The 25,793-nt window shown below is 40.5% G+C and overlaps 1 protein-coding gene across 5 annotated transcripts in view; it reads left to right on the top strand.

Moving 5' to 3' along the window:
- The first annotated feature begins 1,487 nt into the window (after positions 1-1,487).
- dop1b (DOP1 leucine zipper like protein B) overlaps positions 1,488-25,793 on the top strand; it is a 58,672-nt gene continuing 34,366 nt past the window's right edge. For all 5 annotated transcript variants that reach the window (XR_009655350.1, XM_060929456.1, XM_060929457.1 and 2 more), the window contains exons 1-6: positions 1,488-1,721; positions 16,740-16,914; positions 22,372-22,553; positions 22,803-22,973; positions 23,584-23,773; positions 25,664-25,762. Coding sequence is in view for 4 of the 5 variants with exons in the window: in XM_060929456.1 (XP_060785439.1) it covers positions 16,774-16,914; positions 22,372-22,553; positions 22,803-22,973; positions 23,584-23,773; positions 25,664-25,762 (783 nt within the window). In the remaining variant the exon portion in view is untranslated. The remainder of the gene's footprint in view (positions 1,722-16,739; positions 16,915-22,371; positions 22,554-22,802; positions 22,974-23,583; positions 23,774-25,663; positions 25,763-25,793) is intronic.

Raw genomic sequence — 25,793 nt, 5'->3', positions numbered from 1 at the left:
GCTCTTGCCAGTATCTGTTGGCGTTGTCGGTGACAACAAGCCACAGCACCAAGACCAGCAACACTAACGACTCCATGTCCTCCATGTTTATTGTTTACTATCCGGGTCGTGAGACTACCGCTTAAAAGGTCACTGATGTCACTGTTTGCGCCGCCTAACGACATCACGTGACGTCCACCCACTTTCGCTAACTCCACCCAATGTGTCCACCCACTTCCAGCCAGCACGGTTCAGCGCGGTTGTAGTCGAAATGCAACTCCAACAGCCCCACTCAGCTCGACTCAGCCCAACTCAGCACGGCACGGCTCAGCCCAACTCAGCCGCGTTGGTAGTGGAAAAGCGGCATAAGATTCCTGTTCTTGGCTGCAGCAGTGGAACCCAATGTGGTTGCATGCTGAGATGCTTTTCTGCTCACCATGGTTGTAAAGAGTGATCATATAAGTTGCTATATCCTTGCTGGCAGCTCAAACCAATCTAGCCATTTTCCTCTGACCTGTCTTATCAACAAGACATTTCCACCCACAGAACTGTCACTCAGTCAGTGTTTTTTTTTTTTCCTCACACCATTCTGTGTAAATTCTAGAGTGTTGTGTGTGAAAACCAAAGGAAATCAGCAGTTTCTGAAATACTCAAACCAGTCCATCTGGCTCAAACCAACACCCACGACACAGTCAAAGTCACACTTTGAGATCACAATTTTTTTTTTCAAAATTCTGGTGTTTGAAGTGAACATTAACTAAAGATTTGTATCTGCATGATTTTATGCATTGTGCTGCTGTCAAGGGGTTGGCTGATTAGATAACTGCATAAAACAGCAGGTGGATGGATGGGTGTTCCGAATAAAGTATGTCTAGTATGTTTATGTCCTATTATGTATCTCCGTTTAAAAAGAATCCGATGTGGCTCAGCAGGTTTGCAAGTGGACACATACTGTAAGATTTATTTATTATTAATTAGTTTTGCTTCAGACGCGGGCAGTATTTCAAATCCTCAGAGTCTCCTTTGTAGTGAACAGCAGCCTGACACTTCCACTTATTAACATGCAAACAATCATCCACTGTTTGGACTCCATCCCGAACCGCATGCCGCCATCCGAAACAGGCAAATGGGTCAAAATAACACCATTAGAAGTGACTATAGTGAAGTTTTATCGTGTCTAGTGAACAGTAAGTGGTTTAGGACACAGCCCACATGGCCGGTCAGCCTCCGTTAGGTGACAGCTCGGTGTGAGCTTTGTAAACATAACATTTTGGAACATACCAAAGAGTAAGCGGGGGGGGACAACATAGACGATACGAGGCTGTGAATTTATTCTGCTCACTGTCACAGTTATTAATGTATATGTATATTTTTTACTTTGTAATAAGTATGTCAATTTATAATTAACAAAGTAAGTTTAGATTAAACAACGTTCTGTATAAAACGAGCCCATTAAAACACCCCTGTTCCTTACACTTTGTTCGTCCCTCCCCCGCCCATGAGGAAGTGGATCCAGCAACACGGCTGCGTAAAATCAGCTGAGTGCGGATTCCGGTTTAGTGTGCGGTGTCCGGGCTTGGAAATCATCTCCTTCTGTTCGCGGTTTGACGCATGTGTCAGGTGTTATGTCTTAAAGTATTTATATCCTCGTTTACCATGCTCATTTAGGTCATTTCCATTTAGAAAGTTGTTTTTTGGAGCAAACAGTGCTCGGGGATCAGGTCCTGTTTTTCCTGCAGTAGGTGAGTCATTGGGATTTGATCACACACACTCTCTCTCCCCCTCTCTCTCTCTGTTATCTACATGTGAGCATACTTTATACACTGAAATGCTTAATGGCACATTTTTATTGAAAAATAACTTTATACTTCTATTAACAACGACTCCATCATCTCATATCCATGTATCTAGTTTCTCTAAACCTTAAAATGCTTCTCAAATCCACAAGTTAGCCATCAGAACAGATTACATACTACTTGATATTGTATCAATTTAATATGAATTAATAAAGGCTCCCATTCTCTAATGTTAGTGATGGAGAGAGAACGTTTCATAGCTCATCCCAGCTGTCTCCATAGAAACAGTAACAAGTCAGTTTATTTATATAGCACATTTTAAAAGCAGCAGCTGACCCAAAGTGCTTCACAGATAAAGACAGTAAGAAGACATACTGTATATTTAGAAATCAGGGCAGGACACAGGCTACAACATAAGAAGGGCAAGGAATATAAGACAAGCTAAAAAAAAAGATATTAAGAATCAAGGATGAAGATGATCAATAAATACACTAATTAAAATAAGTAAATAGAGATCAAAACAACAAGGAGGATGGGAAGGAGCAGTAGTCTAGCCTGACCCAAAAAAAAAAAAGCAATACTGGACAATGTGCAATATAAATGTGCAATACCTCTCCTGCTGGACTTTTTTCATATATATATATTTTTTAATATATTTGTATACTTTTTAATTTATCTAGAAGTTTTCTAAAAACGGGGCGGCACAGTGGTGTAGTGGTTAGCGCTGTCGCCTCACAGCAAGAAGGTCCGGGTTCGAGCCCCGTGGCCGGCGAGGGCCTTTCTGTGTGAAGTTTGCATGTTCTCCCCGTGTCCGCGTGGGTTTCCTCTGGGTGCTCCGGTTTCCCCCACAGTCCAAAGACATGCAGGTTAGGTTAACTGGTGACTCTAAATTGACCGTAGGTGTGAGTGTGAATGGTTGTCTGTGTCTGTGTCAGCCCTGTGATGACCTGGCGACTTGTCCAGGGTGTACCCTGCCTTTCGCCCGTAGTCAGCTGGGATAGGCTCCAGCTTGCCTGCAACCCTGTAGAACAGGATAAAGTGGCTAGAGATAATGAGATGAGATGAGATTTTCTAAAAACTTAATTTATCTAGACGTTCTCTTTTTTCTATTCTCTGAAAGAAAGCACAACTTTTATTCATCATACACATGAAATTTCCTCTCTGCATTTAACCCATCTGAAGCGGTGAACACACATGCACACATGTCCAGAGCAGTGGGCAGCCATGCTAACAGCACCCGGGGAGCAGTTGGGAGTTAGGTGCCTCGCTCAAGGGCACCTCAGCCCAAGGCCATCCTATTATTAACCTAACTGCATGTCTTTAGACTGTGGGGGAAACCGGAGCACCTGGAGGAAACCCACACAGACATTGGGAGAACATGCAAACTCCACACAGAAAGGCCCTCGCCAGCTGCTGGGTTCGAACCCAGAACCTTCTTGCTGTGAGGCAACCGTGCTAACCACTACACCACTGTGCTGCCCCCAACGTTTATCCTATAATGATGCTACTGGAATTTTAATTTCCCTGAGGGAACCCTCCGAAAGGGATCAGTAAAGTTCTATCTAATCTAACAAATATGACTTGAATAAATAGAAACAATGAGATTAAGATAAGAACAGGATAAAAAAAAAAGACAAGGAAAAACTATATGTCAGACTGAACTAAAAGCAAGGGCAAAAAGGCAAGGCAAGTTTATTTATATAGCGCATTTCATACACAGTGGCAGTTCACTGTGCTTTACAGAGGTAAAGGCAAAACAGTAAGCAATAGAAAATAAAATTCCATAAAATAAATGGGGAAGAAAAATAAGAATTAAACAATAATAGAAATAAAATGAAGTAAAAGAAAAAAACAGCAGAATAAAATAGAATAAAAATTGAGTAAAATTTAAAACATGCAGAGACTGTAAAAGTTAAGAGTTTAAAACATGTAGAGATGGCAATATTAATAATTTAGCAGAAAGCATCTGAAAACAGCTTGGTCTTTAACCTAGATTTGAAGCTGCCAACAGCAGGAGCATTTTTGATGTCCTCTGGGAGTTGGTTCCATAGCTGTACTGCATAATAGCTAAAAGCTGCTTCACCACACTTTGTTTTAACAACAGGTTTTACCAGTAAATTTTGCTGCTGCGATCTGGTAGATCTGATTGGGTTAGGCCGCTGCAACATATCAGAGAGGTAATTGGGCCCTGTATCATTTAGAGATTTGTACACCAGCAGCAATGCTTTAAAGTCAATTCTGTAGCTTACTGGAAGCCAGTGAAGGGACCTTAGAATTGGAGTAATGTGCTCTGTTCTTTTTGTTCGTGCGAGAACCCTAGCCGCTGCATTTTGAACCAGCTGAAGTCGTTTGATGGTCTTTTTTGGCAGGCCTGTGAAAAGGCCATTGCAGTAATCAACCCTACTAGAGATGAAGGCATGTGGCATGTTTCATAATTATTTGACACTGCTGTCAACCAGAGGGTTGAAAAATTGACTTTCCCAAATTTTGAATTAAAGTATGTTTTCATTGAGAGTAGTATCCAGCTGATAAGAGTGCCAAAAATCTAAGAAAAAAAAACCAATGTTTCGGTACTTTTTTTTGACCAATGAGCATGCTAAGTCAGCAATAGTTACGTACGGGACCAAGGCCCTTACCGCACCCAGAGTAATACAATAAAAGGCCTATACCATGGTCAACCATTTATATTTCAGATTGTCTGATGAAATGGTCTTAATATGGCTCTAAGACATTCTATCAAAACCATAGTTTGGCTTACCTGACAAATAGTTAGAGCTACAATTTCAGTTACGTACGGGACATTTGATGAAAAATTCAAAAATGTCAGCCCTATGATTGCTCTCACATTACAGAACTTTTTGTCCAAGCGAGGTAGCTCACTAGGCTTAGACATGAAAATTGATACTTTTTCTAATAAAATAATCAAAAAACCTTTCTGATGCCTCTAAGGACTGTTTCTAATCCCCCTAAGTTACTATATAAAATCATTAAGTTACGTATGGGACAAACCTCTCATTTTCCATTCTAAGCCCATGTGGAATGAAGAATTGTTTATTGATCTAATCATAACCTCTTCGAATTATCGACAACATTATTCAGTTTATCCCTCTGGCATCTGGTCTATGAAATCCATAATTTTACAAAAATTCTGAAGACTGAAAAAATCTGGTTACGTACGGGACAATTTCAATTCCAATTTTGCATAGGCAGTCAGGAAGTCACATAATCACATTGAAGTTCTTTCCTTGTGAGGGATGATAGAAATAATGTCATATCATAAAATGACCAGATATTAACAGTTACTTTAGTTAGGCATTCTTACTGGCAAAACTATTAGTTTAAAAAGAGAATTTTTGCTTGGCGTTACAAAAATATGTAATTACATAATGAAATATTTTTTTTTTGTTTTAAATATCAAATAAATTCTATCTGGTTTCCACAATATTTCAAGAATTCCTTGTGACTTAACATTAAGGATTCTTTAGTGGAACAGCTTCGAATTGGAATGGGCATTTGTAAAAATAGATACATCTCAGGTTGATGCAAATTGAGGGAAAACAGGTTATGTACGGGACACATCAGGTGAATTTCTATCCACACTGGTGCCTTTATGCAGGAACAGGTTTTTTTTAGATTGCACAATAGGTCTATAGTTGAAACTAGAAACAAAAGAAAAATGCCATGGCCTATGCATTATCTTTTCATTAGCCTGTTACAGAATTTCAGTCCTTGGTGTCAAATTTTTGTGAAATATGCCATGTATAAGTTTTTCCAGATCATTTTTTTTGACACAAGTCCTCTTAGTTTGGAAATGTTTTTTAGGTGATAAAATGCCGTTTTAGTGATTGCTTTCATGTGACTGTCAATTTAGCTCGCTATCAATGAAAACACCAAGATTTTTAACCATTTCTTTTTTTTTAATCCCCTTTGTGTCAAGAATAGTGGTAATCCTGAGTCTTTCATCTTTTTTCCCAAATAGAATTACTTCTGTTTTATCTGTGTTCAGCTGAAGAAAATTTTGTGACATCCAGTTGTTGATTTTGGTCGATACACTGGTAGAGACATTCAAGGGGGGCATAATCATTAGGTGATAGAGCAAAATAAATTTGGGTGTCATCTGCATAGCAGTGATACAAAATTGAGTTGTTCTTGATAATTTGCCCAAGTGGGAGCATATAAAGGTTGAATAGTAATGGTCCAAGAATCGACCGATAGTTTTAAATCTAATTTGAAAACCTGACAATGGTTGGGCAAGATTTGATGTGGGGTGAGAGACTATTCCAAAGCTTTGGGGCAAAAACAGAAAAGGCCTGGTCACCTCTGCTTTTAAGGCATGAGTGGGGGACTGTGAGGAGTTGCTGGGAGGATGACCTGAGTAACAAAAGGCAATTCAACACAACAATCAATTTTTCTCCTTGTGGTCTGATTGAGTTTCTTTTCTGTGTTTATACACCACCTGACTAGTAAATAATTGACGTGATTACAGTGAAGCTCCTCATATCTACCAGGATATCAAGGCTCGACCAAATGTACTGACTTTTTGACAATATTTTTAAACTGGCACCACCAGAATTGTCATATGATTTCTTTAAGAACATCCCTTTCACAATATTTGTCTTGCGAAACACTGGCTCAGATAACAAATGTAAATCTTGCGGCTTGATGAGGTAATGTTCATATGTATGCTTTGTCTTCAGTCGTATATCCAGGATTCACACTAAGTCTGAGTACTGAAAAGTGATCTCAGGAAATGCTTTTACAGCTTATGATGATACTTTTAATCTTTTTTGGCATATCTTACTGGTAGATGTGTGTGTGCTGTACAGATTGTGTGTTTGGTGCTAATTGTGTTCCCCTCCCTGTAAATTACACTTTGTGGGCGAGGATGTGTTCAGAAAGATCTTGTATTTATCTATCACAGTATGTGCGACTTAATCCAGACACGATGTCCAGTCTTATCTTCAAAAGGTCAGTGTGACTACAAATTTTCATTTTAACTCAGCAGGAGGATGCCTGATACAACTCATAACTCCCTTTTTATAAGAATAATGATAAAAAAAAACCTAATCACAGTAAATAGCATCTGATTGTCCCTTTGAAGATAATCTGTTTGTGCAGTGTCATTCATACACTAGTCAAGGAAGAAAATATTCCGTTAGGAAAACATTCAACAATTACAATTTTGCATTAAAGCATGACTCGTGGGTTTTTCTTTTTTTTTTATTTTTTTATTTTTTTTATTTATAGCTGCATTGAATGTGATCTGTCAAGTCTGAAACAAGTCAGTTCCTGTTATCAGTTAGATTATAGAAGCTATAAATAGCCATTCTCTCAGCAAACTCTTTTTATCTCTGTAAGAGAATAAGACAAAAAGGGGGAAAAAGAATCTTATGTTACCAAGAAAGCACAAAGTCCTCCATCCTGAAGATCACCCCATGTCTTAACTTTGTGACAGCGGACTGCTGATTGTTACAAAGTGCTGACACTGGAGAAAATGTTAAATGATTGTCCCTTAACAGAGAACTTATGTATGGATTGTTATTCTCATCTCATTATCTCTAGCCGCTTTATCCTGTTCTACAGGGTCGCAGGCAAGCTGGAGCCTATCCCAGCTGACTACGGGCGAAAGGCGGGGTACACCCTGGACAAGTCGCCAGGTCATCACAGGGCTGACACATAGACACAGACAACCATTCACACTCACATTCACACCTACGGTCAATTTAGAGTCACCAGTTAACCTAACCTGCATGTCTTTGGACTGTGGGGGAAACCGGAGCACCCGGAGGAAACCCACGCGGATACGGGGAGAACATGCAAACTCCACACAGAAAGGCCCTCGCCGGCCATGGGGCTCAAACCCAGACCTTCTTGCTGTGAGGCGACAGCGCTAACCACCACACCACCGTGCTGCCCTGGATTGTTTTTAAAATAAAGCTCAGTTCATCCAGCCACAGGCCAGACTGGATGAGCTTATGCAATCATGCGTCGTTGTCATCTGTCCACAATTTACAAAAATCGCTACTTCTCCTACAGGATTGATCAGATTTTGATCAAACTCCCATACAGTGTTTCCCAGGTGGGTGTGCGTAAAAGTTATCAGCATGGTGGCGCCACCTCTCATATTTATGATTTTATGGGCGTCTTGGCCAATATGAGTTACAGCCTCATTGAGGCTATTTTTTTATTAAATCAGTTTATGCAAAGTGTCTACCACGCAGATCCCTGTGTTAGCTGTTAATGATGACATATATTAATGTTAAAATCCATCCATAACCACTTGTGCAGGGTTGTGGGCAAAGTGGATCCTATCCTAGCTGACTATGGGTGAGAGGTGGGGTACACCCTGGACAAGTCGCCAGGTCATCGCAGGGCTGATACATGGAGACAAACAACCATTCACACCTACGGTCAATTTAGAGCCACCAATTAGCCTAACCTGCATGTCTTTGGACTGTGGGGGAAACCGGAGGAAACCCACACAGACACGGGGAGAACATGCAAACTCCACACAGAAAGGCCCTCGTCGGCCACTGGGCTCAAACCCAGAACCTTCTTGCTGTGAGGCGACAGTGCTTAGCACTACATCAGCATGCCCCCCCAAAATGTTAATATAACCCTGTGATTTGCTTTACAGCTGGGACTATTGTCAGAGCTGTAGTGTTATAGAAGCTTAATCAACACCTCCTGACCTATCAGAATTGAGAATTTGACATCTCTTTGGTATTAAATGTTTTATTTACTTTTTGCTGTGAGCATCCTGATTGACATCAGCTCTTCCAGGTGAAGGTTACGTTTGGAATTTTGATGAATTGTAGCATGATTCAACAAGCATTGGTCTTTTGGTTAAGCCAATTTTTTGACATGCCCCATCAGGTATTTATCAATGTGTTACCAGTTGTTAGTCACCAGTCAAATTGCAAATGGTAACAATAACCAACTATTGTATTTCATCTTCATCATACAACTGCGGTATTGGTAAAGTGAAGCACTTGTCACTCCCAGCTATACAAACCACACACACACACACACACACACACGATCATCCTCGTCCTCTTACTTTTGGTCTATATTGGTCTGTTAAAGAAATGTTAGCTCCTTTTATAATATAGAATAATAATACTCGAATAAATTTAAAAACAGATTACTGTCAGGCTAAGTGCAGCGAGTTGGTAAAGCAATATAACCAAAAAACACATGACAATACTAAAGTCAACAATACGAAAGTCAACAGAGCCAAGCAGATAGCACACTGAAACCCAGAAGTTTACCTTATGCTAAGCAGATAATCGATCTAAGATGCAGGAAGCCTCATTCTTATGCCTCCCCATTTCCCCGTCTCTCCTCTGTCAGTTGATAATCATCCATATTTTGACTCCTTGTTTGTAGTTGTGCTTTGATGGAGTTGTAATACTCACTCCTAATGGAGGGAAGGCTGATAAAGATCCGTTCCAGAGATCCATTAAGTAGAGTACCAGCAGTATTGTGTATGACATTGCAGGTTGCTTTGTGCACTGTGATATAGCAGAGAAGATACCAGCTGTTCAGTGTTGCAAATATGCTAGGGTGAGGAGAATATTCTGTAGAATTGCTAAACATCAGGCTTGTAGTACTCGAGTCCGACTCGTGACTTGTCTTGAACACTGACTCAGACTTGGACTCGGTGCATTAACTGCATTCAGACTCATAACCTGAGTCCTCGTCTCCAATTTTTTTTCTTTATTTTTTAACGTGCCATAATTTGGCATAAGATATATCTACATTAATTTTTATATTAATTTCGTGCAAGAGCATCACACCTGCGTGCCTTGCCGCGTGCATCAGATGGACTCTCTCTTGCACACACGCTGTAAATGACTCGCACCGGAGTCACAGGATTAAGGCGCAATCAGTGCACCTGTATAAAAACTGTGAAAATGCACGTACTTTGTGAAATATCGAGTTGTGTTGCTGACACGTTACCAAGCCTTATTTCCTTGTTAGGTTTCCTGATCCCGGATTTCCTGTTTCTTGTCTTTGGTTCTGTCGAGTCTACGATTTTTGCCTGCCGTTCTGGATTGTTTACCTGTCTTCACGTGTATTGATAAACACACACCTTCTGCACTTGCATCCGTCTCCCAACCATCTCTGACAGGATACTTCACACTCCCTGACAAAGAGAATGCACATTCACCTGTTCATACATCATGTTCAGGAACAAACTCATGTTAATGTTGCTCAAACAGCCACCGTCAGATGGTGCGGTTGGAGTCTTGTTCTCGGACTCAACCCGGATCAGTAGTGGACTCGACTCGTGGGTGTGTTTTTGGTTTTTTAAAATATAAATTACTTGACTTGGTCTTTAACACTGGGGACTCGAGGTTTAGTGACCCAACTACAACACTGCTAAACTTCTACTGTCCGTTAGCTTTTGATGGTTCACTTATTTTTGCATTCAAGTGACCTCTTTCTAAAAATAATCTTTCAAATTTAAAACGCTACATTTGTGCCTAGAAAAGGTGCTGAAGTTCTGAATATGAAAATATGGGACAAAAAACCAGTGTCAGCCCTGATATACTGTATGCATTAACATGTTAATTTATGAAATGTCAGAACATTACATTGTCTAGCATTAGCATGTGGCCCTTTGAATTCAGTTAATATGCCAGAATTAAAGTGTGTGCGTGCGCGAGAGAGAGATGATGGCCTACAATTTAATATCATGGTCTGAACAGCTAGACTGATCATTTGTGTTATACACCAGGCATTATTATCTTTTTAAAATAACCATCCTGAACCCAGTAACATACTGAGGCAGAAATTGGTCCACCCTAAGGACCGAATACCCAAATAGGACAACAGTGTATGTGGTGAGGAATGCACAGACCTATACATTGGGGAAACGAAACAACCGCTTCATAAGCATGTGGCTCAACACAGGAGAGCCAGTTCCTCAGGCCAGGACTGTCCAGTCTGTCTTCATCTCTCTAACAAATTTTATTTTTTTAAAAAAATAAATGTACTCATTCTGAATTTGATGCCTGCAGCACATTCCAAAAAAGTTGGGATGGAGGCATGTTTACCACTGCATTAAATCATCTTTTCTTTTAACAACACACGGTAAGCATTTGGGAAATGAGCACATTAATTGTTGAAGTTTTTGAATGTGAAATTCTTTCCCATTCTTGCTTGATATGACTTCAACAATCTGGTGTCTCCGTTATCATAATTTGCACTTCATAACCCAGCACACATTTTCAGTGGGAGACAGGCAGGCCAGTTTAGCACCTGTACTCTAACTACAAAGCCATGCTATTGTAGAATGTGGCATGGCATTTTCTTGCTGGGATGAGCGGGGACGTCCCCTGTAAAGAGGTCATCTGGATGGCATTGTATGTTGCTCCAAAACTTTGTATGTACCTTTTCAGCATTAATGGTGTTTTCACAGATGTGCAAGTTATCCATGCTATCATAGATGTTGGCTTTTGAACTTTGTGCTGGTAAAAATCTGGATGGTCCTTTTTCCTGTTTAGCCCAGAGGGGGGGACAGCAGTCATGATTTCAGAAAACAATTTGAAACGTAGACTCATCAGACCCCGGCACGCTTTTCTACTTTGTGCCAGTGAATCTCGGTTGAGCTCGGGCCAAAGAATTCAGCAGCGATTTATGGATGTTGTAGATATATGGCTCTCACTTTGCATGGTAAATACAGCAATGAACTGTTTCCAAAGTTTTCCCAAACCCTTGTAGTAATGTCCTTTTATGTAATCATGTTGGTTTTTAATGCAGAGCTGCCTGAGGGATCAAAGGTCATGGGTGTTCAGTGCTGGTTTAGAGCCTTGCCCCTTACATGCACAGATTTTCTTTTGATATGGATTGTCGATTTGTGAAATCCCCTAAATTCCTTGCAATTGTACATTGAGAAACATTTATTTATAAACTGTTGGACTTTTTCTTCCTCCCCCCCCCCCCCCCCCCCCACCACCACCACCACAAAGTGGTGAACCTTGCCCCATCCTTGCTTGTGAAGGACCGAGTTTCCAATTACAATTAACCTGTTTACCTCAGCTTTCTACAACTTTCCCAGTCTTTTGTTGCCTCGTCCCAACTCCCATCAAATTTAGAATGTCTGTTTACAAGTTTGCATGTTTAAATATCTTGTCTTTTTGTATGTTCAGATGAATATAGGTCGAAAAGGATTTGCAAATCATTTTATTCTGTTTTAATCTTACACAGCATCTCAAGTTGTTGTGGGGTAGGGTTTTTTTTTTTTTTTTTTTTTTTAATCCTTTTAAATAAATCTGGGTTGTATTTTTCTCACAGAACTTCAGTTTCTCAAACTTTCTCACTTCTGTATACCAGTATCACTATAAGTCTACTTCTTAAAGTGCCTTTTTGTAAAGACTCTGCTTATTTTCATGCGCTAATAAATGTCGTGATCATGTGCACACTGGTATTATGTTTTTATGATAATCTTATGGACAGTTTGCACAATATATTTACTCAAAGAAGCTCCAAACAGTGTATGAAAGACAGTTGTGGGCTACACGGGCAGCCTGAACTTGTACAATTAATAAAGCTTCTGGCTCCTTTGCTGGAAGGGTTTATATTTTTGTTGTATGCTGGACTTCAGTGATCTAAAATTTTATTTTAGAGTTTTATTTGATTTGTACTGCCAGATCATGTTGTTTCTGCATGCATGAAAACAAAGTAAACTTCTTGAAAATTACTTATAAAAAAAAAAAATGAACAAGTATTAGTCTTGAAGTCAGAAGCCACAGCCACATGTGAAGCTATTATGCAGCGTTACACATTTTAAAGGTAATTGTTGCATTTTGGGGCAGCACGGTGGTGTAGTGGTTAGCGCTGTCGCCTCACAGCAAGAAGGTCCGGGTTCGAGCCCCGTGGCCGGCGAGGGCCTTTCTGTGCGGAGTTTACATGTTCTCCCTGTGTCCACGTGGGTTTCCTCCGGGTGCTCCGGTTTCCCCCACAGTCCAAAGGCATGCAGGTTAGGTTAACTGGTGACTCTAAATTGAGCGTAGGTGTGAGTGTGAATGGTTGTCTGTGTCAGCCCTGTGATGACCTGGTGACTTGTCCAGGGTGTACCCCACCTTTCGCCCGTAGTCAGCTGGGATAGGCTCCAGCTTGCCTGCGACCCTGTAGAACAGGATAAAGCGGCTAGAGATAATGAGATGAGATGTTGCATTTTGTCTTATAGTATTTGTGTGTGTGTGTGTGGGGGGGGCTGGATTTAAAAATATATACAGGTTCCTTTACACTTCTCACTGATGCTTGCAAACCTTCCATTATGCCCTGGCCTCCAAATCTATTCAATTGCGAGGCCTGTTTTTGCTGATATGTCGCTAGAGTCTGATTAAGGAGCGTTTTTGCTGCATGTCAGTCAGTGGTTAAGTCTGTTCCCTTAACAGACTTGATTAGGTTGTGACTTTTTTTTTTTTTTTTTAAAAAACAGAACCTTTTTTAGTTTTTGTTTAAATTCAGAGACCTGATGAAAGATGTTAACAGTTAAGACTTGTGCTTTTTCTTACATTTAAATTAAAGGTAGACTGCCTTTCAAATTTTTCAAGTGTAGGTCATAAAAATAATTTTCCCTGACACCCAGTTATTTTTTAGTGGACTGAAAGCTACTGAATTTGAATCAGACTTCCAATTTTGTGTGTGTGGGGTTTTTTTTGGGGGGGGGAATAGAATAAATTTTTTTTTTTTCCTCCCTCTCATATCCCCCTGCCCCCGCTTCACCATGACACAATTCAAGATACTACGTCATGCATCATGTGGTGGGCTTTCCCTTGTTTGCGCAAGGCATTGTCTCCTCTCATCTCATTATCTCTAGCCACTTTATCCTGTTCTACAGGGTCGCAGGCAAGCTGGAGCCTATCCCAGCTGACTACGGGCGAAAGGCGGGGTACACCCTGGACAAGTCGCCAGGTCATCACAGGGCTGATACATGGACACAGACAACCATTCACATTCACACCTACGGTCAATTTAGAGTCACCAGTTAACCTAACCTGCATGTCTTTGGACTGTGGGGGAAACCGGAGCACCCGGAGGAAACCCATGCGGACACGGGGAGAACATGCAAACTCCACACAGAAAGGCCCTCGCCGGCCACGGGGCTCGAACCCAGACCTTCTTGCTGTGAGGCGACAGCGCTAACTGCTACACCACCGTGCCGCCCGCAAGGCATTGTGCGATTAAAAATTTGAAACGGGAGAGGAAAATGGAGGATGTGAGTGTGTGAATGAAACGTGACAGCCCAACTACAGTAACGGAAAGTGAGAAGGAAAGGAAACACAGGACCAAACTAATAAATATCGGCGGTCAGCGAGCACCTCGGTGTGATCAGCTGTTTCTTTAGCGACAGAATGATGTAACTCAGTGTACGGTTAAGGTAAACCTGTAGATGGCAGTAATGCAACACCGGATGCCAGCTGCCATAAAACCCAAAAGAAAGCAAACCTGTGCATGCGCACACGGACTTCCTCTGTCTGCTTGACTGTGCGAAGTGAGTGATTTTCATGCACATTATTTGCTAGTAAATCCCCTCAAATTGAATAACTTTCCAGCCACAAAATGGTCTGATATTTTGAGAGATATTACAGAAATAAACATGTATCACAATGACCAAATTTCAGAGGGAACTAAATTTCACCGATTTTTATGAAATCGAAAGGCCTGTCTCGCTTTAACTGGAGTTGCCCTTTGAGCACTGGTCAAAAGTTGAAAACGGTGCATATACACGTGGAAAGATGGAATGATATTCTTCTGTTAAATGTTATTTTAAATGGTATTAATCCATGCTACGGTGTATTCAATATTTTATATATCATAAACTTTCCACTTCACTTGATGCACCCTGAACTGAGTCCAGCTGTTATTTCTACCTTCACTGTATTGTCTACCATTTTTCTCTTTATGTGCAATATTTGTTACGATTTGTGTTGTTGTCTGAGATGATCGTGTTGTGACCAAACACCAAGAAAAATTTCTAATACATGTAAATGTATATGGTGAATAAAATGATTGTGCTTTGTACAACATACAGAAAGTGTACATTTCTCTCACTGTCTAGACTTATCTCTCGGTCACTCACTCTTCACTGCATTTACTGGATCTTTTAAAAATGTGTCTATTGCAGACTGCATTATCCTTTTAGATCATGAATTCAGTTATACAGTTGTGGTCAAGTTTACATACAGTGACATGAATGCCATCTTGGATATGAATGTCCATGGAAATATTTGGGCTTTCAGTAATTTCTTTGAACTGTTTTTCTGTGGCAGAATATATAACATTTTAATAATAATAATTAAAAAAAAACACTAGAATTTGGTGCACAAGTTTTAATTTTCTTTGGGTTTTCTGAAATCAACACATGGTCAAAATTATACGTACAGCACACCTAATATTTGGGTAAAATGTCTCTTCACAAGATTCACCTTGATGAAACATTTGTTTACCATGAACAAGCTTCTGGCAGAATTCTGGTTGGATGTTTCACGACTCTTCATGGTAGAATTTGTAGAGGATATATATATATATATATATATATATATAATTTTTTTTTTTTTTTTTCCTCTTGGCATGGACTTGACTTATAAGCATGGTCCATATATTTTCAATAGGGTTGAAGTCAGGACTTGTTTTAAGCTTAATGTTCGCCTGCTTTATCCTCCACAACCATGTGTGTTTGGGTTCATTGTCCTGTTGTAACTCCCAAGTCACGGTCAAGTTTCTGACGGTTTATGCTGAAGAATTCTGAGGTAGTCCTCCATTATTCCGTCCATTTTAGATTAGATTCACTTTATTCATCCCACATCAGGGAAATTCATGTGTTTACAGTAGCAAGAAAATGTCACAGATAACAAATAAAAAATTAGACAAACGAAGGATTAAATACAGAGGGCTATTTGCATCATCTACCGTGAAAAAGTATAGAAAAAATTGCCTTACTGAGAGGCTCGGAAAAATTGCACATTACAGGTCGTGTGTGTGTATAAGTTGTGGATGTTATACAGTCTGACAGCAGTAGACTTTGTGCAATGAACCAGTTCCACTGGCAGCAAAACAGCCCCAGAGCATGTCCTACCACCACCCCCAGCTGGTACAGTGTCCTTCTGTATGTGGTGGTCATTGTGGCCAAACAACTCAGTCTTTGTCTCATCTGACCATACAGCTTTCCTCCAGAAGGCTTTTTCTTTGTCTGTGTGATCAGCTTTAAACTTTAAGCTTGAAGGTGTTAATTGTGGAGCAGGGGGTTATTTCTTGGATAGCAGCCTCTTAGTCCATGGTGATTTGAACTGTAGACAGTTCCTGGCAGGGCTGTGCCATGGTGGTTCCCAGGTTGTTCCTGACCATCCAAACCAATTTCCTTTCACCTGAGGGTGACAGTTTGGGTTTTCTTGAAGCAAAGTGGCTTGGCAAAGTGCCTACACCTCACAATAACTTGCATGCAATTGTTTGAACTGATTTTGGAATTTGCAGTTGTTTAGAAATGGCTCCAAGAGACATTCCGGAGTTGTGTATATCTGCGATCCTCTTTCTCAGATCTGAAGGCACAGAGAAGCCACCAGCTGTAATCAATCATGATCACGAACAGGAAGTTAAGAGGCCTTGGCAAGATGAGACATTTTTGGAAGTTTCAACACCTCTGAATTAATAATCCTCTGTGTGTGTGTGTGTGGGGGGGGGGGGGGGGGGGGGGGTTTGGACCCTGTATATATAATTTTGACCGTGTTGATTTCAGAAAACCCAAATAAAACTTGTGCACCAAATTCTAGTGTGTTTTAAATTGAAGATGCATGTTGTAAGGTCATTCTGCCACAGAAAAAGAACAGTTCAAAGAAATTACTGAATCCCCAAATATTGCCATGACATTCATGTCCAAGATGACATTTCATGTCACTGTATGTAAACTTTTGATAACTGTATAAAGTAATTCCTGTCTCTCTTGCTTCCTAGACACACACTGAGTATGTTAGGACCACACTGAAGCATGATGGACCCCGAGGAGGCAGAACTCCAGAATGACTACCGTTACCGTAGTTATGCAGCTGTCATTGAGAAGGCGTTACGCAATTTCGAGTCTTCCAGTGAATGGGCTGACCTCATCTCTTGTCTTGGAAAACTCAATAAGGTTAGTCAAATGTTAAAGGTAGAAGTGAACTTCACTTGGTTTCTTGTCCACATTTGTGAATAATGATTAGCATGTTACCAACACGTATTTTGGAATGAACCACTCCTTTAATTATTACTGCAGAAGTGGCAACTGTCCAGACTTGCAGTGATTTGCAGCATCCATAAAAGACTGTCTTGTCCCTTTTTAAAATGTAATTTCTCCTGTAAAAAAAATTGTGCATGTCCTGTGTATATGGTTGTGGTCAGAAGTTTACACTCCATCATGAACATGAATGTCATAGCTAGGGTTGCCAACTTCTGTGTGGAGAAATAAGGGACAACCCCAACCCGAAAAAGTGAGAGGTCTTTCTGATGTAAATTTTCACCACATCCTCCACTGCCTATTGGTGCAAGGACACATTTTACTAATGCCTCTGATTTTGTTCTCCTACAAGAAATTTTCTTGGCAATTTTTGAGTATTGAAAGATTTTCTGGCTCGGCTTCTGTGCACAATTGGCGCTGTTCAAGCTCAGGTTGTGCTTAACAGTGTGGTATACATGTCAACTCTGCAGCAGTTACCTGAAAATTAATCATTAATTAGATTTAAAATATGTATGGACTTGGCTGTTCAATACTAGAAGATAGTTTGATCCCCTTTTTTTTTTTTTTCCTGAACTAGAAAAACACATTAATTTTCATCATGTTTATGGATAATGCAGAGTAGACTAAGGTTTAGATGTGTTAAATTGTAGATTGTCATATTCACATGTATCGTATTTATTAATTCTTGGGTTTTTCTATTCAAGATGCATGTTGTACAATCATTCTGCCCCAGTTAAAAAAAAAAAAAAAATTCAAAGAATCATTGAAAGCCCAATATTACCATGACCACCTTATCCATGATGACTGTATGTAAACTTCCCACTGCAACTCTGTTCGTATGTGTATATTTTAATCACACTTCAGAGGAAGAGTAAATGTGTGTAATCAAAATTGAGAGTAATAATACAATAATGACTATCCTAACCTTATGAGAGTGCATGGAATGGGGACATGATTAATTTACTGATTATTGCAAAGCTACTTATGTTGGATAATGTATAAGAATGGGTACCGTAGGGGAAAATATAGGCTATGATTGGCAATATAATTACGAAACAATATACCATGTTAGTTTCAGGGGAAGTGTAAGATACTACCCCGATTCCAAAAAAAGTTGGGACAAAGTACAAATTGTAAATAAAAACGGAATGCAATGATGTGGAAGTTTCAAAATTCCATATTTTATTCAGAATAGAACATGGATGACATATCAAATGTTTAAACTGAGAAAATGTATCATTTAAAGAGAAAAATTAGGTGACTTTAAATTTCATGACAACACATCTCAAAGTTGGGACAAGGCCATGTTTACCACTGTGAGACATCCCCTTTTCTCTTTACAACAGTCTGTAAACGTCTGGGGACTGAGGAGACAAGTTGCTCAAGTTTAGGGATAGGAATGTTAACCCATTCTTGTCTAATGTAGGATTCGAGTTGCTCAACTGTCTTGGGTCTTTTTTGTCGTATCTTCTGTTTTATGATGCGCCAAATGTTTTCTATGGGTGAAAGATCTGGACTGCAGGCTGGCCAGTTCAGTACCCGGACCCTTCTTCTACGCAGCCATGATGCTGTAATTGATGCAGTATGTGGTTTGGCATTGTCATGTTGGAAAATGCAAGGTCTTCCCTGAAAGAGACGTCGTCTGGATGGGAGCATATGTTGCTCTAGAACCTGGATATACCTTTCAGCATTGATGATGTCTTTCCAGATGTGTAAGCTGCCCATGCCACACGCACTAATGCAACCCCATACCATCAGAGGTGCAGGCTTCTGAACTGAGCGCTGATGATAACTTGGGTCGTCCTTCTCCTCTTTAGTCCGAATGACACGGCGTCCCTGATTTCCATAAAGAACTTCAAATTTTGATTCGTCTGGCCACAGAACAGTTTTCCACTTTGCCACAGTCCATTTTAAATGAGCCTTGGCCCAGAGAAGACGTCTGCGCTTCTGGATCATGTTTAGATACGGCTTCTTCTTTGAACTATAGAGTTTTAGCTGGCAACGGTGGATGGCACGGTGAATTGTGTTCACAGATAATGTTCTCTGGAAATATTCCTGAGCCCATTTTGTGATTTCCAGTACAGAAGCATGCCTGTATGTGATGCAATGCCGTCTAAGGGCCCGAAGATCACGGGCACCCAGTATGGTTTTCCGGCCTTGACCCTTACGCACAGATTCTTCCAGATTCTCTGAATCTTTTGATGATATTATGCACTGTAGATGATGATATGTTCAAACTCTCTGCAATTTTACACTGTCGAACTCCTTTCTGATATCGCTCCACTATTTGTCGGCGCAGAATTAGGGGGATTGGTGATCCTCTTCCCATCTTTACTTCTGAGAGTCGCTGCCATTCCAAGATGCTCTTTTTATACCCAGTCATGTTAATGATCTATTGCCAATTGACCTAATGAGTTGCAATTTGGTCCTCCAGCTGTTCCTTTTTTGTACCTTTAACTTTTCCAGCCTCTTATTGCCCCTGTCCCAACTTTTTTGAGATGATGTAATGAAATCTCAAATGAGCCAATATTTGGCATGAAATTTCAAAATCTCTCACTTTCAACATTTTGATATGTTGTCTGTTCTATTGTGAATACAATATCAGTTTTTGAGATTTGTAAATTATTGCATTCCGTTTTTATTTACAATTTATACTTTTGTCCCAACATTTTTGGAATCGGGGTTGTATAAGGAATTGGGCGAGTCCACTCTTTAGCTGTTCGGACATGGGTAGCACCTGCAGCGTGCTGCTTAAGGTCACACACCCCTCCATTTGCTCCTGAAAAAGCTCGACGGCCAACTGTACAGTTGGCCTTGTATTCCTTGCCAGGGACAGAGCTGACCCACTGGTACTCTGTCTCCCATTCAGCTCTATATCTTGATAGCCTCCTACATTTCACGGGTGAACTTGCAGACATCATTTTAAAGCTGCAACTGAGGCACTACTGCTACGTTTTACTGCACAAGGCAACTGCTGATGCTGACCTCACGTGACATGCAGTTTCACACAGCACACAGAGCTTGTCGGTCAAGAGCTCCCCACTAAAATTAAACACTTGTAGGTTTGATATTTTACTTGATAGTATGTTTTTAGCACTATGAAATGATGTGTCCAAAAATACGGGGCAAATTGCATCCTGTATTGATTTTAATACAGGATGCAGCATTTCCTGTTCAAATACAGGGTGGCAACTATAATCATAGCAGTATTGGGCATTCAATGATTTCTTTAACTGTTTTCTTCTGGGGAAGTTTGATTGTAGAAACCTAATATTGTTAATGGTCCCTTATCATTTCACCTTGACCAGACACTTTTTGGTAACCATCAACAAGGTTCTGGCAGAATTCTCATTGGATATTTGACCACTCTTCTTCTTGGTGGAATTAATAGAGTTTAAATTAAATTTGATTTTCCTGGCAGGGACCTGACTTAAGCACAGTCCATTTATTTTCAATAAATTTAAGGTCAGCACTTTTTGGAAGACCATTCCAAATGCTTAATGTTCATCTGCTCTATCCACTCCACAACCAGCTTTGTGTTTTGGGGTCATTGTCCTGTTGGAACACGCAATAGTGTCCAAGTGTCAACCGTCTCGCTAATGGATTGAGGTTATGCTGGAAAAATTCTGAGGTAGACCTTAATTATTCCATCTACTTTAGTTTAACCATGCATAAAAAGTTGCTTGACAGTTGGTACAGTGTTTTTAGAGTTGAATGTCTAACCTTTACCTCTGGTTGTTGTGGTCAAACAACTCAATCTTTGACCATTTGACCAGAAGACTTTTTTTCTTGGTCCATGTGGTCAGCTGCAAACTTTTTAGTCGAACTTGAAGGTGTCAGATTTGGAGCAAGGGTGTCCTTCATGGATGGCAGCCTTTTCATTTAAAGCCCACTTGACTGAAGAGTGACACTGGTGTTCTAATAACCTCCAGTTCATGGCAGACCTGTGCCTTGATGGTTCTTGGGTTGTTGCTGATCATCTAAACCAATTTCCTCTCGGCTGAAGGTGACCATTTGGGTCTTCTTCCAGACCTTGGCAGAGTGGTTACACCTCCCAGTAACTTGTTCTTGTCAAACAAACCCTCTTTTATGTTTGCATAGAGAAGCTACCGGCAAGTTCACTAACAGGATGTGAAGAGGCCTTGGCAAGTTAAGACATTTTTGGAAGTTTCAGCACCACTTTATGTATAATTTTGACCTTTTTTATATTGATTTTAGAAAGCCCAAAATTAATTAATTTGTGTACCAAATTTTTTTTTTCCTTCTGTTGAAGTTGTATTTTGTACAATTATTCTGCCAGAGAAAAAGAACAGTTCAAAGAAAACATTGACAGCCCAATATTACTATGATCACATCCATGATGGGTGTCGGTAAACTTCTGACTGCAACTGTCATGGATAGAAAGTTATGATTTGGTAAGCATGAATTACGAGCGTTACCCATATTGCAGTATTATTGGAAGCAGTTCATTCTTGTATCTTTTTTTTTTTTTTTTTTGTCTTTTAAAAACTAGTCCACTTGTCAAGGTATTTTGTAGAGATTCTGTTTAAATTCCACCTTGTGCAAGACCCCATTTTCACTTAGTTGTTTCATGCATCTTAAGTATCAAGATGATATCTGGATAAGGATTATCCACATAAAGGTCTAAATGCACCCAAGACCCACATTTTACTCCAGGTTTGAATGTTTATCCTCACCGTACAAGTGTAAATGCATCTGTCTCTCTTATGTGGTGAAAATCATATGAGGAGATGATCCAAATAGAAGCACATGAAGTGGTCAGGTGCTGAGAGGTTTGAATTTACAGACTTCCTTGTTGGAGTATTTAAGGTTGTGTTAAATTGTGAGCAAGAGAACACAAGACTATTATGTTGAGTGCCATTTCAGTTCCCTGTATGAACAATGAGTTTGTTTCTGACTGTTCTGCTGTGGTGTTGGTTTACAGTCCTTCTGCAAAAGGAAGTTTGCTTAACTTAGTCAGCTAATACAGAGAAGTGAAAGTCCACAAACTACAGGTCACCTTCACACTTCTTTAGTAATGCCCTTGTTCTGAAAGAACCCACATTTTCTCACTTAAGTGGCTCAGCACAAGTGTAGGAAACAACCCGAAACCTCCAGTTAGGTTTCCTCCTCCTGAAATGTTTTCTTTCTTTTTGTCTTTCGCACGTTCTTATGACTTGCTTATTGATTGTGTTTACCCGGTTAAGAAACACAAGTACAACCTACAAAACTGTGCTGGTATCGTTCTTCATATAGTTGTCTTCTCATTGTAGCATCTAATGTTGGTTGCTGAAGAGTGTTGGGCTTGAAAGGTCATTCAATTTTTTTTTCTATCTTTCACTTGTTCTGTCCATCCCTCATCTTTTATATTAGGCCCTCCAGAGTAATCTGAAATACTCTCTGTTGCCGAGGCGGCTGATCATTGGAAAGAGATTGGCTCAGTGCCTGCACCCGGCTCTGCCCAGCGGCGTCCACCTCAAAGCGCTAGAGACTTATGAGATTATCTTCAAAATCATTGGCACAAAATGGCTGGCAAAAGATCTATTTATCTACAGGTGGGTGTAAATAAATACAGGCAGAGTAAAGGACCGTGTGCTTGTAAGCGTTTACTAGAGGAGCTGGGGAAAGCTCTTTTGGTCTACAATTGTTGGGTTTTTCCTTGTAATAGTGTAAATGAAGTCAAGCTTTTGGGATGAAAAACAAATGTAATCTTGCATTGTTTTTTGTTGGTGGTTTGAATGGATCAAATGTTTGTGGATTGTGCTGTACCATCATAGGAAAAAAAAAACTGTGTTTGTGTGCAGCTCAGGATTGTTCCCCCTGCTCGGCCATGCAGCAATGTCGGTGAAAATGGCTTTGCTGGCCCTATATGAGCGCTATTTCCTGCCCCTGCAGAAAGCTCTGCTGCCAAGCCTGCAGGCCTTCATCATGGGCCTGCTGCCTGGCTTGGAGGAGGGCCTGGAAGTCTACGACAGGTACATGTCAGGAGTTGCATGGTCAGCTACAGTGTCTGTGAATCTGAGAAGCTAAAATGTAATGGCCTGTTTCAGTTTTCACCCTTTGGAGGAATGCTTAAAGACACTGTTTTCCTAAACCTCCAAATATTTCACACGTAATCCCAGAAGTCCCAATAAGACTATTAGAATGGAAATTCTATGCTGGGTGCTTATAAATAAGATGCAAGTGTCCAGAAGAACTGTGGCTGGTTCTGTAAGATGCTCAGTAAAACCTACAGCTCATTTCCTTATAAAACTGCACTCATTGTACCCAAGACTAAATTTTTGTTTAAGCATCATCACACTAAATATTTACTGTTTCATTTATTGCTCTTTATAGCTTTTTTTTAAACATAGGAACATTTAATTTCATTATTTTTGGAAGCTCCATAACATTTATTTGCATGCGCCTGTGCTATACTTGGGTGCATACAGACACGGTAAATGCTGAGAAATCTAAAACGATGAAAACATATTTAAATTGTTTACCAAAAAGCTCACTATGCAAAACGACTAGCGTGAATATAGCTCACAACTAACTTTCCTTCAGTCCTGGATTTTGTATGACTCTCTCTCCTCTCTGTCTCAGGACCGATGCGCTGCTGTTGAAGTTGTCCCTGCTGATGGGCCAGTCAGTGTTTTATGGGGCGCTGTGGGGCTCAGCACTGGTCTCCCCGCTTGTGCGGCTCCCTGCTTCACTCTTCATCGTCACGCACTTTGACCGCATGGCCACCAGCCGTGAGCAGAAATATATGCTGGGCAATGACCACAGACTAGCTGTGAGTGTGTTGTTAATAAAAATCGTAGTAATTTATGAAACCTGTATAGTATGTACAATATTTATCACAGTGTTGTAGTCGAGTCACTAAACCTCAAGTCCCCAGTGTTCAAGCCTGAGTCAAGTCCAAGTCATTAAAGAAAATTTCGAGTCGAGTCTGAGAACAAGACTCCAACTGCACCATTTACCGGTGGCTGTAGCTGCCTTTATGAAAGCGTCTCTGCTACTGTGTTGGAATAACGTTACTGCTTGACTGACCTGTTTTAGTTAATAGGCTACAGATAAAGGCCCTGTCCACACGGCAACGGATTCAGGTGACTCCGATACAAATGCTTATCATTTAGGCCTGGCGTCCACACGGCACCGGCGTTTTGGGTGCCCAAAACGCAATCTTTTTGAGAACGGGTTCCAGAGTGGAAAGATCTGGCAACGTTGCCGTTGCGAAGTCGTCTGGATGAATAGAACGGATTTGTTTACGATGTCACAACCACATGACTGTGAGTGCTTCACGCCGGGTAGAAATGTAATGAACTCGATGTGAGTTGTCAACAAATCCTATAACTTGGTTCATGAAACGCGCTTACAAAATATTTTCACTGTAAATATTTATTGTGTAATGGTGCAAAGTGAGAGAGAGAGTGAGAGTCAATCCCGCCAGCAAAAATAGGGAAAAAAAGGAGCGATCTCACCTCTTCAGCTGTTGGTTTTAGTCCTACAATACATTCCTCAAAAAGGGCGTAGAAGAGCAAATTAATCCATCAACGTGTAGCATTCAATTTATTCCGGACCATTAAAGACGCCGCCTTCTGCGTAGAATCATGCGTCATCCTCGCCACCATATTGGAGAGGTCAAAGCGGAGAATAAAGATTAGCTGCGTTTAACTGTACCAACAGGTTTGCCGTCCAAACGAGATCACATGGGATTACCTTTCACAGGTGAGACTGGAAAAATACTTTTCATTGTATTTGGTCATTATAATGTAATTTTACGAACAGATTTTCCTGACTTTGTGGCTAATATGAAGTCTCGCGCATAATAGTTTATGCGCATGCGTCCTTACTGCTTCTATTGTTCTGGTGTCTCCGAAGGGACAGTCTTACAGCGCCCCTAGAGGTGTGGCATGTGTATTGCATCGTTTTCAGCAAACATTGTGTTGCCATATGGACCTGATATTTTACTGATCGTTGCCCATTTGGACGCGATATATTTTTAAATAACATCTCGTTGCCGTTGTCATGTGGATGTAGCCAAAGCTTGTTCATTGCTCAACAAGCCCCGCCCACTATCAGCAGGGCAAATAACATGAGAGAGGGTTAACACTAGCTAGTTCATCAGTCAGCAGGCCCCGCTATCAACAGGGCAATGAGCATAGCGTGTCACTTCCTTCTCTGAGTGGAGTCTTGCCAAATGACGATTGAAGTTCGAGGTTGTCCCCGTCATCTCCTCGATAGTTCTTCTACATATGGAACACACAGCAGTGCAATTTTTTTTAAGCGCCATTAACGTTAGTTTGTTCCTGAACATGACACATGAACAGGTGACTGTGTATTCTCTTGCATGAAATTGGTATAAAAATTAATGTAGATATAAATATCTTATACCAAATTATTATGGCAGGTTACAAAAAAAATAAAGAAAAAATCCGAGTCCTCGTCTCTAATTTACAAGTCTGAATGCAGTTAATGCACGAGTCCGAGTCACCAGTACTCAAGTCAAGTCACGAGTCCTTAAAATTGGGGCACGATTCGGACTCGAGTCCGAGTCCTGGGCTTGAGTACTACAAGTCTGATTTATCGTGACAATAAATATTTTATTTTCTTTGTGAGAATGAACTCAGAATATATCAAGTGAGTGTTCATGCAAGTTATGTCTTTGTGCACTCTCTTTCAGGTGAAGGCGACCTGTCTCTCTCTACAGGACACTAATGTACTGGTCCAGCGAAACATGCTGGAGATCCTCCTCTACTTCTTTCCTTTTGCAGCATGTCTGGTCAGTTTCTTTCTTTTCCTTCTCTCTTCCC

The sequence above is a fragment of the Neoarius graeffei genome, chromosome 9, assembly GCF_027579695.1.
Source record: "Neoarius graeffei isolate fNeoGra1 chromosome 9, fNeoGra1.pri, whole genome shotgun sequence".
In the NCBI taxonomy this organism is placed as follows: domain Eukaryota; kingdom Metazoa; phylum Chordata; class Actinopteri; order Siluriformes; family Ariidae; genus Neoarius; species Neoarius graeffei.
The sequence above is the reverse complement of the archived record's forward strand: the minus strand, read 5'-3'. Positions and strand labels throughout refer to the sequence as shown.